General features: G+C 43.5%; 1 protein-coding gene across 3 annotated transcripts in view; it reads right to left on the bottom strand.

Annotated features, from left to right (window-relative positions):
* ankrd13b (ankyrin repeat domain 13B) overlaps window positions 1-17036 on the bottom strand; it is a 302851-nt gene that overhangs the window by 19320 nt on the left and 266495 nt on the right. For all 3 annotated transcript variants that reach the window (XM_052035428.1, XM_052035431.1, XM_052035430.1), the window contains 2 exons: window positions 11082-11239; window positions 9189-9341 (listed from right to left, as the gene is read on the bottom strand). In XM_052035428.1, coding sequence (XP_051891388.1) covers window positions 9189-9341; window positions 11082-11239 — 311 coding nt within the window. The remainder of the gene's footprint in view (window positions 1-9188; window positions 9342-11081; window positions 11240-17036) is intronic.

The raw sequence follows: 17036 nt of genomic DNA, 5'->3' as shown, positions 1-17036 counted from the left end.
AGTTACCTCTAAAGTAATCCACGACTTAACATGCTTTTCTTTCAGTGTATAAAGATTAATCACCAAAGACTGACACAATAGTGGGTTTAAATCATATACTTCCTCTGATTAAGCCATCACATTTCACAAAGGCAGTGCTGTTCATTTAAGTTAGATTACATATAAAAGCATAGAAATTACTAAGGTTGTTCTCAAAGTGGAGTTATAACAGTCTGCTCCTTTCATTATATGCTCTTGGTCATTTATTTATCGGAGATTTGGCCCTTTCTGTGCATCATCTTGTGTCAATCTGGCCAGTTTACATTGTTGATCCCACCAGCTGTATGAAAAGTATGCTCTTAATGTCTGACCATCAGCAGCTTCATGTTTAAGGCAGCAATCCATTTAAGATTAAGAGTGGGATGCACTCGTGGGACCTGGAGGGGTTATCATTTACAACAAAATAATGCATCTCGTTCTAAAGGAAGTTGCTGTTTTATACAGTTGCTAGCTCCATACAAGACTGGTGTCTGGTTAAAATGTGTCCTTCATATCTCACTTTATGTTTCCAGCCATCTGCTGGCATTTCCAACTTTCTCTGTCTAGGCATCTCTCTCTCTCTCTAATTTCCACCCACCATTTTGGGATGTGTTTCTATGATCAGTGGTTATGGTCACAAATATGATTCAAAATAATTCACTAATTTGGTCTCCTGCTATTACAGCATTGACAGGAAGAAATCAGAATGCTATAAACGGGTGAGATAAGAGTTATAACGTTGCATGCCAGAACCCAATAAAGATTTAAGGTTGATTGATCGGCTTTGCCATAGATTACCGCATTGGCATTAACCCTTTTGCAAAGATTGAACTGCAGGTTCAGACCCCTCAGCCAGTGATGTCTATGCGGACCATGATGCAAAATTAAACCAATCCCATCTGCCTACACATGGTCTCTATCCCTCCATTCCCTGCCTGTTCATGTGCCTGTTTAAATGCCTCTTAAATCTGGGACCCTGGCGCTGTGAGACAGCAGCTCTACTAGATGCACCACTGCGACACTAAGATTATTCTCCTGGTTCCAATCATTGTAAAACCTGTGCTCAAGAAAGCTTATCAGTCCTTTAAGTGGCTCCTTTACCAGCTTTCTTCTTTAAATTCCAGATTTACTTAGTGATCTGAATTTAAATTCCCCAGCTGTTGTTGATGGGATTTGAATCAATGATCCAGAGCCATAGCAGCTAGCCCTGAAAATTGCCCATTAAACTATCATACCCCATAATTGCTGCTGACAACAGCAACTTTTCAGTGAGGCCAAAAATAATGCCAGCTTTCCATCTGTCTTATATGTTTCTCTAATGGCATTCTTTGGCATGTCTGCACTGGGCTCTAGGTGATCAAGAGAGGAGCTTGGCCCTTGATACTAAAAACTATTCAAAACATTGAGCACAGCCAAAAGAAATCAGTAATACAGCAGGTACTAATAGCTCACAATTACAGTCAATCCATCAACATAATTACTACAGATTACTCTATATAGAGAATTGACAAATTCTACATCTTTATATTCATTCACAGGATTTGGGAATCATTTGTCTGTCCCTAATTGCTCTTGAACTCAGTGATTGGCCTGCCCAGAGTCAACCCAAATAGCTGACTCTGGAATTACAAAAAGATCTCCTTCCATGAAGTCCCCAGATGTGTTTTTTTAAAATGTCAATCAGGCAGTTTCACAGTCACCATTACTGATATTAATTTTTTATTCCAAAATTTATTTAATCAACTAAATTTCAATCCCCAAGCAGGTGTGCTGGGATTTGAACATCTCTCTGAATCATTAGTCCAGGACTCTGGATGGATAATCCAATAATTTAACTACTTCCGCTATCATATCCAATGACTATCGTAACTGGTACTCCTAATGTAGAGTTATATTGAAAGGTAAGCTACTTTCCTGCCATGTGCTAGGGAATGATTTTGTATCTGTCAGCTTCACTTTATTTGCCCAAGGGCATATGCCCGGAGGACAGGACTTCACAATACAGCTAGTATAGATAGTGAGTGCCTACAGCCTATTTAACAGTGGGAAACATCATAACTATTCCCTTTATTATGATTTAACAGCATAGAGGAGCAAATAAAAACAGGAGGGGTGGCTATTTTCTTAGCAGCTCTGAAGCCAATGACTAACACCTATTACTACCCTTACTGAGATTAGAGTACACTGCACCCCCGATTACTGCAATTTCTAAAGGTTCATGATTTAGAAAAAAAACAGATCTCTGGGCACTTGGTGTCCACAGTTATGTTGTACAAAATACTACCTAGCAATGTTATATTCTTTCACACTATTAAGAGTGTTTTCATGCAGCTGTATTTTTCCACTGAGCAGGCTGGCAAAATTAATTCAGACAGGGAATACTATTACCAACAGCTTTGTGCATAACGGAGCTAGGAAAGGCAGACAAAATGTGATGAGAAATCAGAGAGGGTTATAAATTCAAATCCTTTGTAAAAGATGGTTCTGGTGGGGCACACTCAGGTCTACACTGGGCAAAGGGCTGTGTTGGAGTTGATTATTATTTGCAATTGGTTAGCTTTCCATTTTGATGAGATGGTGTAGGCAGAAGCACACACAGCTCTATACAAAAAAGGTATTCCTGGTATCATTGAGACTATATCAGCTGCCCTGCTGGATGGAGTACAGCGTGAACAAAAAATTCAATTTTTGGAGAAGAGAGAGAGATAGCAATCCAGCTGTTCTGTCAGGCATTAATTCAGAAGCCAAGTGAGATCTTTCATACCACAGAAGGAGATCTGGCAGGAGAGAGAGTGGTTGGTATATGATATTCTGCTATATAATCAGTGTTGTATAAGCATGGTAATAAGATGGTAATGTAGCAATGGGCTACGCACTGAGCTAGAAATAACGACACGCAATCGGTAGGTTGCACTCGAGACTGGTTTATTGCGAACCTCGCCGCGCCGGCTTTTAAACAGTTAAGTTCCCGCCCTCTCCAGGCGGCGATGACGTCAGAGGTGTGCCAGGAGAACCTCTTCCAGCGCACGGGCTTTCTCCCCTCGCTGGTGGAGAAGGCGGCCCAGTGCCATTTTGTGGCTGGCCTCTCTGCTGACACGCGCGCCATTTTCGGAGCCGGTTCGCCTGCGTGGAAGGTGGTTCACCACATAACCCGCCCCCAGAACCGGCGATACACCCCCCCGAAGTCCACAGACTGGATCAGTCGCTGTTTGGGCGGTCTGCCTCTGCGCCGCGGGGCCTGAACCTCAACCGGCTGCGCCAAGTCCACATGGGCCGGTTTGAGCCAGTCCACCGTGAAAACCTCCTCTTTCCCCCCAATGTCTAGAACGTACGTGGACCCGTTGTTCCTGAGCACCTTGAACGGCCCCTCGTACAGCTGCTGTAGCGGTGTGCGGTATGCGCCCCTCCATACAAATACAAACTTACAGTTCTGCAGGTCTTTTGGTGCGCAGGTCGGGATCAGTCTGTGCCGTGGAGTCGGTACAGGGGCCAGGTTGCCGAGCCTCTCGTGTAGTTTGTCCAGGACTGCCGCGGGTTCTTCTTCTTACCCCCTTGGGGCTGGTATGAACTCCCCTGGGACGACCAAGGGTGCGCCGTACGCCAGCTCGGCCGACGAGGTGCGCAGATCCTCTTTGGGTGCTGTGCGGATTCCAAGCAGGACCCAGGGAAGCTCGTCCACCCAGTCAGGCCCTTTCAAGCGGGCCATGAGAGCCGACTTCAAGTAACGGTGGAAACGTTCCACTAGTCCATTCGACTGTGGGTGGTAGGCAGTAGTGTGGTGTAACTGTGCTCCCAACAGGCTGGCCACAGCCGACCACAGGCTGGAGGTGAACTGGGCGCCTCTGTCAGAGGTAATGTGGGCCAGTACCCCGAAGCATGCTACCCAGGTTGCAATCAGCACTCGGGTGCAGTAATCAGCGGTGGTGTCAGTGAGCGGGGCCGCTTCCGGCCATCTCGTGAACCAGTCTACCATAGTTAGGAGGTACCATGCTCCCCTCAACACTGGCAGGGGCCCCACGGTATCCACATGAATGTGGTCGAACCTCTGGCAGGTGGGTTCGAACTGCTGCGGCGGGGCTTTGGTGTGCCGCTGCACCTTGGCTGCTTGACACAGCGCTCATGTTTCGGCCCATTCGCTGACCTGTTTGCGAAGGCCGTGCCACACGAACCTGCTGGAGACCATCCGGACGGTTGTCCTGATAGATGGGTGCACCAAGCCGTGTATGGAGTTGAAAACTCGCCACCGCCAGGCTGCCGGGACAATGGGGCGAGGTTGGCCGGTTGCCACGTCGCACAGGAGGGCCCTCCCACCTGGGCCTACCAGGAAGTCTTGCAGCTGCAAACCCAAGACTGCGGTCCTGTAGCTGGGCAATTCGTCGTCTGCCTGCTGCACCTCCGCCAGTGCTACATAGTCAGCCCCCTGGGACAGGGCCTGGATAGCTGGCCTGGAGAGTGCACCCGCCACGACGTTGTCCTTTCCCGAGACATGCTGGATGTCCGTCGTGTACTCAGAGATGTAGGACAGATGTCGCTGCTGGCGGGCCGACCAGGGATCGGACACCTTCGTGTGAAGGTCAATGGTTTGTGGTCCATGAACGCGGTGAAAGGCTTGCCCTCTAAGAAGTACCTGAAATGTCGGATTGCCAGATATAGTGCCAGCAGCTCCCGGTCGAAAGCGCTGTACTTGAGTTTGGGTTGCCGCAGGTGCCTGCTGAAGAACGCCGGGGTTGGCCAGCGCCCCTCGATGAGTTGCTCTAGCACCCCACTGACTGCCTTATTGGATGCGTCCACTGTAAGGGCGGTTGGAACGTCCATTCTGGGGTGCACCAGCATCGCGGCGTCTGCCAAGGCTTCCTTGGCTTGAACGAAAGCGGCCACGGCCTCTTCGTCCCAAGTAATGTCCTTGCCTTTACCCGACATCAGGGTGAACAAAGGGCGCATGACACGGGCTGTTGAGGGGAGGAAATGGCGGTAGAAGTTGACCATACCCACGAACTCCTGCAAGCCTTTGACTGTGTTGGGCCGGGCGAAGTGGCGGATTGCGTCTACCTTGGCAGGCAGGGGTGTTGCCCCGTCTTTGGTAATCCTGTGGCCCAGGAAGTCGATGGTGTCGAGTCTGAATTGGCATTTGGCCGGGTTGATCATGAGGCCAAAATCACTCAGGCGGGGACAGAGCCGGCGGAGGTGGGACAGATGCTCCTGACGATTTCTGCCGGCTATGAGGATGTCGTCCAAATAGATGAATGCGGTCCAGGTCGCATCCCAGCGCATCCATTAGCGCTGGAACGTCTGTGGGGCATTCTTCAGGTCGAATGGCATTCAGAGGAACTCGAACAGGCCGAATGGGGTAATGAGTGCTGTCTTGGGGATGTCTTCAGGGTGTACCGGGATTTGATGGTATCCCTGGACGAGGTCCACTTTGGAAAAGACGCTTGCCCTGTGCAGGTTTGCTGCAAAGTCGTGTGTGTGCAGCACAGGGTAGTTGTCTGAGGTAGTAGCCTCGTTCAGTCGACAGTAGTCGCCGCATGGTCTCCAGCCCCCGGCTGCTTTGGGCACCATGTGCAGGGGGGAGGCCCATGGGCTGTCTGACCTCCGTACGATCCCCAATTCCTCCATCCTCTTGAACTCTTCCTTCGCCAGGCAGAGCTTGTCCGGGGGAAGCCGTCGTGCGTGGGCGTGGAGTGGTGGTCCCTTGGTCGGAATGTGGTGCTGTATTCCGTGTCTGGGGATGGCTGCCATGAACTGTGGTGCCAGAACCGATGGGAAGTCTGCCAGGATTCTGGTGAATTCGTTGTCGGCAACTTGGCTTCGCCCAAGGAGAATGCCTGGGAAGTCTTGGCATGGACCAGCCTTTTCCCGTGCAAGTCGACCAGTAGGCTGTGAGCTTGCAAGAAGTCCACCCCCAGGAGTGGTTGGGCCACGGCGGCCAGTGTGAAGTCCCACATGAACCGGCTGGCGCCGAACTGCAACTGCACTGTGCGGATGCCGTAGGTTTCTATCGTGCTACCGTTTGCGGCCCCCAGGGTGCGTACCGGCTCCCTGTTGCGGGTGTCGTACCCTGTCGGGGGTAAGATGCTGATTTCCGCTCCAGTGTCGACCAAGAAGCGGCATCCCGACTGTTTGTCCCAGACGTACAAGAGGCTGTCCTGGTGGCCAGTCGCCGTAGCCATTAGCGGCGGCTGGCCTTGGCGTTTCCCAGGAACTCGCAGGACGGGCGACACCGGCGGGCTTCTGTGCCCCACCGCTGGTGGTAGAAACACCACTGTGCATTGGCCTCTTCACTCCTGCCTCTGGGTTGTGTGCACTCCGTTGCTGGGCCTGGTCTGTCCTGCCGTTGGGCACGTGGCTTGGTGATCTGTCTGACGGATGCTCCGCTTTCCTTCTTGGCTTTCCACAGCACGTCTTCCCGAGCCGCCACGTTCCGGGGGTCACTGAAATCTGCGTCGGGCAGTAGCAGATGTATGTCCTCGGGCAGTTGCTCTAGGAACGCCTGCTCGAACATGAGGCAGGGCTTGTGTCTGTCAGTCAGGGCCAGCATCTTGTTCATTAATGCTGACGGCGGCCTGTCTCCCAAACCGTCAAGGTGCAGCAAGCGGGCACCTTGCTCCTGCCATGAGAGGCCGAAGGTCCTTATGAGCAGCACTTTGAATGCTGCATATTTGCCTTCCGCTGGGGGCAACTGTATGAAACCCTCAACCTGGGCAGCTGTCTCCTGGTCAAGGGAGCTCACCACGTAATAGTAATGTGTGGAATCAGAAGGTACCTGCCGAATCTGGAACTGGGCCTCTGCTTGGTCAAACCACAGGCGTGGTTGCAGCGTCCAGAAGAGTGGCAGTTTTAGTGAAACTGTGTGAACCGATGAAGAGTCGATCGTCTTCGGTCCAAATCCCGTTTGGACCATCGGGGTCACCAATGTAGTGATGGGCTATGCACTGAGCTAGAAATAACGACACACAGTCGGTAGGTTGCACTCGAGACTGGTTTATTGCGAACCTCACTGCGCTGGCTTTTAAGCAGTTAAGTTCCCGTGCTCGACGCGCAGCAATGACGTCAGAGGTGCACCACCAGAACCTCTTCCCGCGCGCGGGCTTTCTCCTCTCGCTGGTGGAGAAGAAGGCCCAGCGCCATTTTGTGGCTGGCCTCTCTGCCGACGTGCACGCCATTTTCAGAGCCGGTTCGCCTGCGTGGAAGGTGGGTCGCCACAGTAATGATGCACATCAATTAGAATGTAATCTGTTAGAAGCCAGTTGTCAAAGGTATTTAAATGAAATACTTCCAAGTTGGAAGAAGCCCATTTTTCAAAATTTCTATAAACACCAAAATATCACCAGTGTTTCACTGCACGGAAGTTCTTCACCAGTAGTGGCTGACTTGGTCATGTGACATGACATCTTACAATGCAAACTTTCCCATAACTAAAGCCTAATGATAAAGAGGCAAAGTATATTACATTATGACTTTGAACCCATGAGTAAAATGTGTTTTACATTGCATTTACTACACTGCATTTAAACTGCAAATTATGCTAAGGAATCTACAGTATATGTTGCAGGGATGCAGCTAACAAAGGTAGAACAGGCCCCCATGGTATCAGGATCCTAATGTTCTGTAAATTCACAGCTTCAATGATCTTCTTATCATGTTTTCAGATGACCCTAAAATAGATAGTATCATTGATAGTGAAGAAAGTTATCAAGAACTACAGTGGGATTTTCATCAGGTGGGAAATGTAGTTTAATTCAGGTAAGTGTGAGGTGCTTCCTTTTGGAAAGTCAAATCAAGGTAGGACTTTCACAGTGAACAGTAGGGCCCTGGGGAGTGTTGAACAGAGGGATCTTGGAGTTAAGGTACATGGTTCCCTGAAAGTGGAGTAACAGATTGACAGGGTGGTGAAGGCGGCTTTTGGCATTCTGGCCTTCATCAGTCAGGGCACTGAGTATAGAAATTGGGAGGTCATGGCACGGTTGTACAAGATGCTGGTAACGCCACACTTGGAATATTGTGTTCAGTTTTGGTCACCCTACTATAGGAAAGATGGTATTAAACTGGAAAGACTGCAGAAAAGATTGACAAGGATGTTGCCAGTACTCAAAGGACTGAGTTATAAGGAGAGGTTGGACAGGCTAGGACTTTTTTCCTTGGAGCGTAGGGGACTAAAGTCTTAGAGAGGTGATCTTATAGAGTTTTATAAAATCATGAGGGGCATAGGTGCGGTGAATGTACTCCGTCTTTTTCCCAGGGTTGGGGAATTAAGAACTAGAGGCTATAGGTTTGAGGTGAGATGGGAGAGATTTAATAGGAACTCGAGGGGCAACTTTCTTTATTTTACACACAGAGAACAGTACATATAAGGAATGAGCTGCCAGAGGAAGTAGTTGAGGCAGGTACAATAACAACTTTTAAAAGATAGTTGGACGGGTACATGGATAGGAAAGGTTTAGAAGGATACGGGCCCAACATGGACAAATGGGACTAGCTTGGATGGGCAACTTGGTCAGCATGTTGGGCCAAAGGGTCTGTTTCCATGCTGTATGACTATGTCTACAAAACGCAGCTTAAGAGAGCCAACTTCAGTAATGTTTGCAAAGGACGATAGTCTTAGTACTTCCATCCAGTAAACACTTGTTTCCACACATTTCACTGTGGAACCCAACAGAACTTAAAGCCAGATCACAAAAATAAATTGGAGAGGAGGGCATAAAAAATAAAGATTAGTCTGCAGAGAAATACAAGCAAGGCAAAAACACATTAAAATTTGGATTACGATTATAATAGATTTGATGGAACAAAAGGATACAGATGAACCATAAATAATTGAATAAGTAATTGGCTTTGTGATTAAATATTTAACTGCTGTTCCCACATTTTAACACAATGGGGGTAATTTTGACTTTGTATAATTATGTAAAACAGGTAACAGAGAATCAGAAATGTGGTCCCTCAAATTTTACTGACTGTAACAAGAAATAAAGATCAGAACAGATGTAACACCAGTTCCCAACTACCCACGTTCACCCATATTACGTGATCAGATAGAATTGAATGAGCCCAATGTCATTTAGTGGGCTGTAGTTGATTGGCAAGTTGGAACATTATTATGTGCCACACGTTTGCCACGATTTACTCACTGTAGATAATTAATCACAGACTGGGACTTTTTAAATACATACTCATGGAGCTGGAGCTGCTCACACTGGAAGTGTCACTGCTGGGAGATGGGGCCTCACTGGTAGGACTGTTTCTGATGGAGTTCACTGGTTCATCGCTGCCATTCAAGTTCCCAAAGGTGATACGAGCATTCAGGATATGGAAAATTGGAATCTCTGCAGAGAAGAAATACATTGCTGATCTCTCTGCATAAAGCTTTAAAAAAAACTGCATTTACAAATCAACATTTGAATTAAAAAAACATTTCATTTGTAGTTGCATTTCAAAACTGTTAAAAGAATTGGATTTAAGAGAAGAAATGCTTGCACTGATGTAACACGTCATCACGTTCTCAGGGAAGTGACTCTTTCGTTGGAAAACTAAGCCAGGTGCTCATTCTTAGTCAGAAAATTCCCAGTTAATCTGATTTACTTCAATAGTGCAAGTTAAGGAATGTTAATCAGGATAATTGTTAATACTTCTTTGTACAGTGCTGGTAGTCCATTGTGTTTCTTTTAAGAAAGTATTTGATAGGATTTATGTTAAGTGGTTGCTTGTAAATTAAAGTGAGTTTGCAGATAAGTAATATGCACTTTACAGCGAAGTACTGGGGTCACTTCACAAAGAAGAAATTAATAAACTCACAGGCATTCTCTCAAGAGAGAGTGCAGTGGGCTGCCATTGAATCTGCTGCTCGTGACATCCATCACTCAGAATGTGATTCAAAACTATTTTTCAAAGGCCTGTGCAACCAATAAACATTTACATTGTTGAACTTTGCAAAATGCCAGTTTCAATGGTGTAAAATGAACAAGCCTTGGGAGGTGAGCTGGGGAAAATCATAAATAATGGCTCAATTTTCTATTGAAAGGTGAAAGGGAAACAGAGGTGCACGTATTGGAAATCAGTGTGCTAGGGAAAGATACAAAAACCAAGGCAGCTTATTTCAAGAAACAAAGAGCCAAAGGTAAGCCTTGGTCAAGTTCAGTGCTAAGATTAAATAAAACCAAAGGCAGCAAGTCATGGCATTGTGGTTTTTTTCCCCAATTTATTATGGGGGTGATGTTCTCTTTCTTATGCTGCAGCACAACTGGATATTCAGTACGAGAGGCAAATATGAGATATGAAATATGGGCTCAATTTCCAGGAGTTAACAGTACCTCTGAAGCAGCTTAAGCCAGTTCAAAACTTGTGGAAGGGTTTTCATCATTTCCCTGAATGGGCAAAATGGGAAATTATTTCATCTGAAATATTACAGCTTGTAAAATATTGGCATTTCTTCAATTTTGGCCTGAGGTATCAGAAGAGTTTAAATCACTAAACCACAATCTAGTGAGCTGAAATCAAGAATAAATGACATCTAAAATATTGAACAATTTTACAAGCACTTCTATGATGCTTGGAATTGTGCAGAAAATGACAGGGACTTGATGAGTAGTGTATTCACACTGGGGAGAACAACTGCAGTCCTTCCTAGCAAAATCACAACCTATTGATGTTTAGGACTAACAAAAATTATATTCAACACAGCCCTCCTGAGTTCGTATATCACACTTCAAACATTACTTTATGAAGAGTGAAAATAATTAATTTCTGCTTTATTTTAATCTTGATAATGTCAATTCTCCCTAGGTTGTAAATTAAAAACAGCTGCTGTTTGGCTTTTCCCAAACAATTAGCTCTGGTGTTTGCCTATATTTGCCTATTACCCCAAGGACTCCATTTTAACAGCCCAATGCATTGTTAATCCCAAACTCCCTGTGAGAAATAATGCAGGAAGTCAACTATCCTGTGTAAAAAGGCAGCACAGAGATCTTGAAAGTTTACAATTTATTCCCTTTAAATTGAAAAAGTTTACTTGTTTTTCAGATGCATTATACAGGAAGCAAAATGTGTTCCTTCTTTCACTTGCTTACCTATTTTGACTGGAAATCCTGGCGGCAGCCGAAGAGTGATGAAGTCCCTAAGTTTAGCAAAAAGTGCGTTGCTTATTGCCATGAGGTCAATGATGGGAGCTACCTGCTCTGAGAGAGACAGTGGATGATCCTCACACAACCAGAGCTTTGCTTTAAATCTTGTAAAAATAGAAAAAGAGAAACACTTCATCAGCATTGTTGTTCACTTATAACTGTTTGTAGAATGAGCTAATGGAAGAATCATGTGACAAGGAAAATGCTGCAATTTAATCAGTTGAATCAGTCTTAATGAACAATCTGTTGACTGAATGAGTCCCTTAGTTAATATCTAAATTAACAAAGTACTTTCAAATTAATGAGATGTATATTCTTATCGGGGGAAAAAATCTATTATTCCATTGAAGTATCAGGTCCAATACAGAAATGCTAAGATAAATATTTCATTAGATATGGCTGAAATAGAGCACGATTGTGGAGCCACATTCCAGATGTATTTGCATAATTTAAAATATCAGACCTGTTTTTTATAAGTCCACAGACATCTGTTGATGCAGTGTGTAAACTTTAAACATTCACAAAGGAATTCTTAACAAGATAATGAAATGCCAGTGTCGTAGACTCAAGCAGCTCATGACCTAATCAGTAAACATCAGCAGGGGTGACTTTGCTCTCTCTTTTATCTAATGGGCTGGCAGCAAAATTATCCTCCTCCCTCATACTCTCCACAGAGTCCAGCTGAATATCAACCTCAGTCTTGAGCAAGGCTTGGCAAACAGTATTGCTCTCCCTCCAATGTGACAGAAACAATACTAGAACACAAACAAACATTAACTCTGCTTCTCTTTTCACAGATGCTGACTGGCCCACCAAGTATTTGCATTACTTTCTGTTTTTGTTTCAAATTTCCAGCATGTGCAGTTTTTGAGTTTCATGCACAACAACATCACTCCTTTTTCCTACTTTCATATTTTTCACACAAGCCAGCTTTATGAACTTTACAACTTCAAGCCAGTTAGTGGTAAATTTACCCTGGTAACTTCCCACCAGAAATTGGGGTTGAAACATTGGAGCCTCCACTCATTTTGGACCCTTCCAGCTGATAGAGAGGAGACTTTCATGTAGTTAGGCCAGCTTCACTCTCAAACTGGGTGCTAGAGGTAAAACAACAGCACAGGTCTTGAACATAGTAAATTCACAAAACTTTAATCTAAAGAGGAAGGAAAATCCACAAGACTTTTTTAAAATTTAAAGTGCTCCTCGAGGGACGAAATAATAGATGTCTTTAAAGTTAACTTAGTAAAGGGCTATACTTACTGGTTTCAGTATTTCTGCAACTTTTAGTTAGTTTTAAATTCCCACCCTCTGAAAAGGTGTCTATTTCTTGTCTTAGTGGTTCAATTTCCCTCAAGCTACATGCAGGAACTAGAAAGACAACTGTGCTCATAAAGACATGTGAAAACCAGTCCATGCTGGTTATATGAAGTTTCACGAGTGAGGCTATTGATGTTTCCATTCACTTTCCACAATGTGGAGTGTGTCCTAGGTTCCACTTTGCAACTTGCCATAGGAGCACAAGCCCTCAACATGAGAACTTGCTGGTTCTTGGAGAATTAGTGGTATATTTTCTCTTGCTCATAAATTCCTCCTATAGGTAGCTCCTGTTTTATCTTCCTATAAAAGTATGATGATAAATAAGATAATTCATTTACTTCCAGGAGAAGAGATCTCCACAACATATGCCCCAAATGATGAATTACCTTGAATGTGTTGAATCTTAATCAGCCATATTATGCATAGCTCCAGCTGAGCTAGCACAAGTACATACAATCAAGGCTAAATACCTCCTACATGACAAACACTGCAATTCTATTATCATGAATATGTTAAAATGGAACACATCATGCACTTAGGAATCTCATCCAAAAATCGAAAGGTAACAGAGAGTTGATAAGAACTATATAACGCCTACAAATAAAACTTTATGTATTTAACATGACACATGAATTATGAGAACTGGCACCTATTTATACACAGTTGTAGCCATTCCAAGATGTTTTTAATCTTTTAGATATTAGAGATTATAATTAGTTAGTTATTCTATTAGTTCCTTGAGGATGGATTTTTTTCAGGTGCTTGCTTTGCTAACTGCTGTTTAATAAACCTTCTCAATGTATTGAGTGAAATAAGCACTATTTATGGAGGCAACCAATCATTCCAGCACTGGTTCAGGTGCTAGAATGATTAATTGACTTTATTCATTGTTTAATAGCTATTTTTTAAAAAAAGACTGTTTCTTTATAACAAATAATGTACCAACCATGACTTACAAACAACAATCATTAGACAACATGGTTAAATTGCATTTTTTGTTGGAATGATTTAGGAATATTTGCCAGCAGCACTTGCTACTCATTCTTGGTGTACTTATCATGAGCATCCTCTTTGTGTACTGGAGTGGGATTTAATCCATAATCTTCTGACCTGGAGTGAAAATGCTATAAAATTGACTAAACTGTTATGGGAGTGAACAATATCGCACCGATCACTTAATTTAATGTAAGTTTTGGATATTACTCTGCGCAAAGGAGCTGTTACATTTGGCTATGTACCAACACTTATGGCCCTTCAAAGTAATTGGCTGTGAAGTGCTTTGAGATAAGGCACTGTATAAATCCACCTTCTGGAAGTCTTTTGAACTGTGTCCTTTAACTGTAGTGAATTTACATTACTACTGGCAAATTAGTCAATTTCCATAGCAATAAATAAATGACGTATATGCAGAATTCAAATGCAGTTTTCCCCCACCACCCTTATCAGGCCAACAGATTTGTACAGGAATACTAAGGGAGGAAAGTATATCAATACTTCATTACGAATCTCATAATCACAGTTGTGAATTGTACATGAGGAATCAGTACAGCTAAATACTTGAAATCCAAACCATTGATGATGAAACTCATGAGAACTAACACGGTTGAACTCAATTTGCTTTATTAATAAAACAGCTAATGTTGAAGTATCTGAAGTCAGGCAAACAGTGACCCCCTCAGATAGACGCTAATGAAGAGGACGACACACTTACATTTGTCTCAAAGACTGCAGATTTCTCTCTTGACAGTGCAAACCACCACCCCATACTGTTTGTCCCACCCTGCCGCCACTGCCTTGATTGAATTCCTTCTAAGGACAAACAATTAACACCCTCCATACATTTCATTCCAAATATCTGCTTGCTCACAATCAGAGCCCTCACCATACAAAGCTTATTATGGATAACTGTCCTTGAAATGTGAGTCACAGTAGGTAATTTCTTGACCCTCACTGAAACCTCCTTTCTTGATCATACGATCCAAAATCTACCATGCCCACATTGCCAAGGTGAATGTGTGCCCTAAATTACTGTTTGGTCTCTTTCCCCCTCATCCTCTGTTACTTTTTTTTGTAATTGACACACAACATGTGGACAAGCCTGGCAAACCCAACAATTCATGTCCATCCCTAATTACCATTGAAAACGTAGTGGTGACTCACTTCTTGCTGCAGCCCTCGAGGTGAACATACTCCAACGAAGTTGTTAGGCAAAATTTCCAAGATTTTGATGCAATGAAGATGAAAGAATGATAAATTATTTTCATATCAGAATGAGATGTGACTTGCAGGAAGTAATGCATGTGTGGCTTCTTATTCTAACTGAAATACTAAGGTATATTGAGAACTGCTGAAACACATGCATCTTGTTTATTCCACTTTCTCCACCTACACTGTGCATGTGTGCATACTTCATACAGAATCACAGAAATGCAGTCCAGCAATCTGGTATCATACCCACTTCTTGACTTTAGAATGGTGTCATTTCTTGGCTCAATTCAATAGAATCTTGTGTTGCTTTTTCCACAGTCTACACAGAATCAGCTTCTGGAATACACTCATAATTACATAATCCTCATTTTCTCTTGGAAATCTCTCACAGGAAATATTTCTAATTCCATCTCCTATTTTCACAAGATATTTCTTTGTACAGCACACTTCAACATCCCACTTCCCATTAGCAGACTCACTTGTAGACGTTAACACGTGAGCTTCATCGTGCTGTTTAAATTGTCTCTCTCCATGGCTTGATTCATCATTTCATTTTTATTTCAGTTTCTTCCCAACCACTCTCCCCTCATGATTTAGTGGAATGAAGTTCAGTCATGATCTGAGTCTTCTATGCATTAATAACTCAGTAGGAGATCTGGAATGTGTGCTATTCTGTTGTTCACAAAATGTTTACTCATCAATGTCACATTATTAAACTTGAACATCCAGGTTTCTTCAGTGTCTCTTTGAAAATTTTTATTGATCTCTTCAATGCACCATTTGACATTGTGTGATATGATGGAATAAGTGTGCGCTTAATATCTTTTTTTCACAAAGCGCTCATGTGGATATTAACATAACTGGCAACCATCATGCAAGACTAGCTCTTCTGGTAACCCATGAGGTGAAAAAATGAATCTCAATCAGTACCACACTTGTAGGGGTACAGGACCCCAACGTGTTTCACTTTGCTCCACTTCAAGTGACTATCTGTGAGTACTAACAGGTTATCCATCTCTGTCTCACAATAAGCAATGTATTACTCTTTAACTCTTGTTGGCCATTTCCAACTCTATAAAGGTATCTGCAACATTACCAGTACACTTGTATACTAGCCTTCACAACCTTGTTCCCTCATACTTAATCATAGTATGATCTCATATTGTCATCCAGACATTATTCTGACTCAGTGCATTATTTGAAACATTGTTGATATAGTCATTTCAGAATGAAGTCTTCGTGTGTCTTCTCACCTATCTTCATTGCTACAATCAGAAAATCATCATTGACTCCCTTCAATGTAAAGACTTTTCTTTCACATCCCATGTCTGATTTCTCATACGATAGCCTTGATTACTCATCTGCAGTCACATTTTGCTTGGAACTTCTATATTTGATTGTGTAATTATATTGAGATAAAAGAATGATCAAGCGTTTCTTCCTCAACACAGCCATTGTTGGAATGGCCAGCTTAAGACCAAGAATTGCTTACAAAGGTTAAAGGTCTTTGACCAAAAAGGTCTGTTCTAAAGGAATTCACAATACCAATTCCTAAAGCCTTTCTCAATTTGAGCATAGTTTTATCAACATTAATGATGTAAATAGAATTGCTTACATAACTTATTACAACTCCTACACCATAATTTGAAGCGTTTCAACATACCTATTGTATTTTGGTGAATTAACAAAGACTTTTCTGACATAAATTGCTGTTTTTTGGCCTAATTCCATTTTCCTTCTTTCTGTGGTAACTGTTTTAAGAATATCAATATTGTTGCAAGATCTGGTAAAAAAGCTAGTATTTTACTTAACCATGCTAGGAATGATGGCCTAGTAGAGCTGCTGTCTCACAGCTCTAACAACCTAGGTTCAATCCTGACCTCTGGTGCTCTCCGTGTGGAGCTTGCATGTGACTGCTTGGATTTCATCTGGGTGCCCTGGTTTCCTCCCCCATCCCAAAGATGAGTGGGTTGGTAGGTTAATTAACCAGTATAAATTGCCCTGAGTGTGTAGATGAGTGGTAGAATCTGATGTGGGGGGTGGGAGGAGGAATTGATGAGAATGTGAGGGAATAAAATGGGATTAGTGTAACTGGGTGCTTTCTGGGTGACGTGATCACTGTGGGCCCAAGGGCTTGTTTCCATGCTCTACAACTTCACAACTTCAGCTCTGCAATGCTTTCAGGTTTCCTTGCCTTCACGACTGCTTTTGGAGACGCGAGAAACTGCAGACGCTGGAATCTGGAGCAAAAATCAACCCACTGGTGGAGCTCAGCACTTGCTTTTTCTTTGGCTATTTATGATCCATTTACACTTAGCCCAAGATAAACTATTTCTTTCCGCATGAATACACACTTGCTTCTTTTGAGCCTTGTTT

This window comes from Pristis pectinata, chromosome 21 (genome assembly GCF_009764475.1).
Source record: "Pristis pectinata isolate sPriPec2 chromosome 21, sPriPec2.1.pri, whole genome shotgun sequence".
Classification (NCBI taxonomy): domain Eukaryota; kingdom Metazoa; phylum Chordata; class Chondrichthyes; order Rhinopristiformes; family Pristidae; genus Pristis; species Pristis pectinata.
Note: the sequence above shows the minus strand (reverse complement) of the source record. Positions and strands in the feature narration are given on the sequence as shown.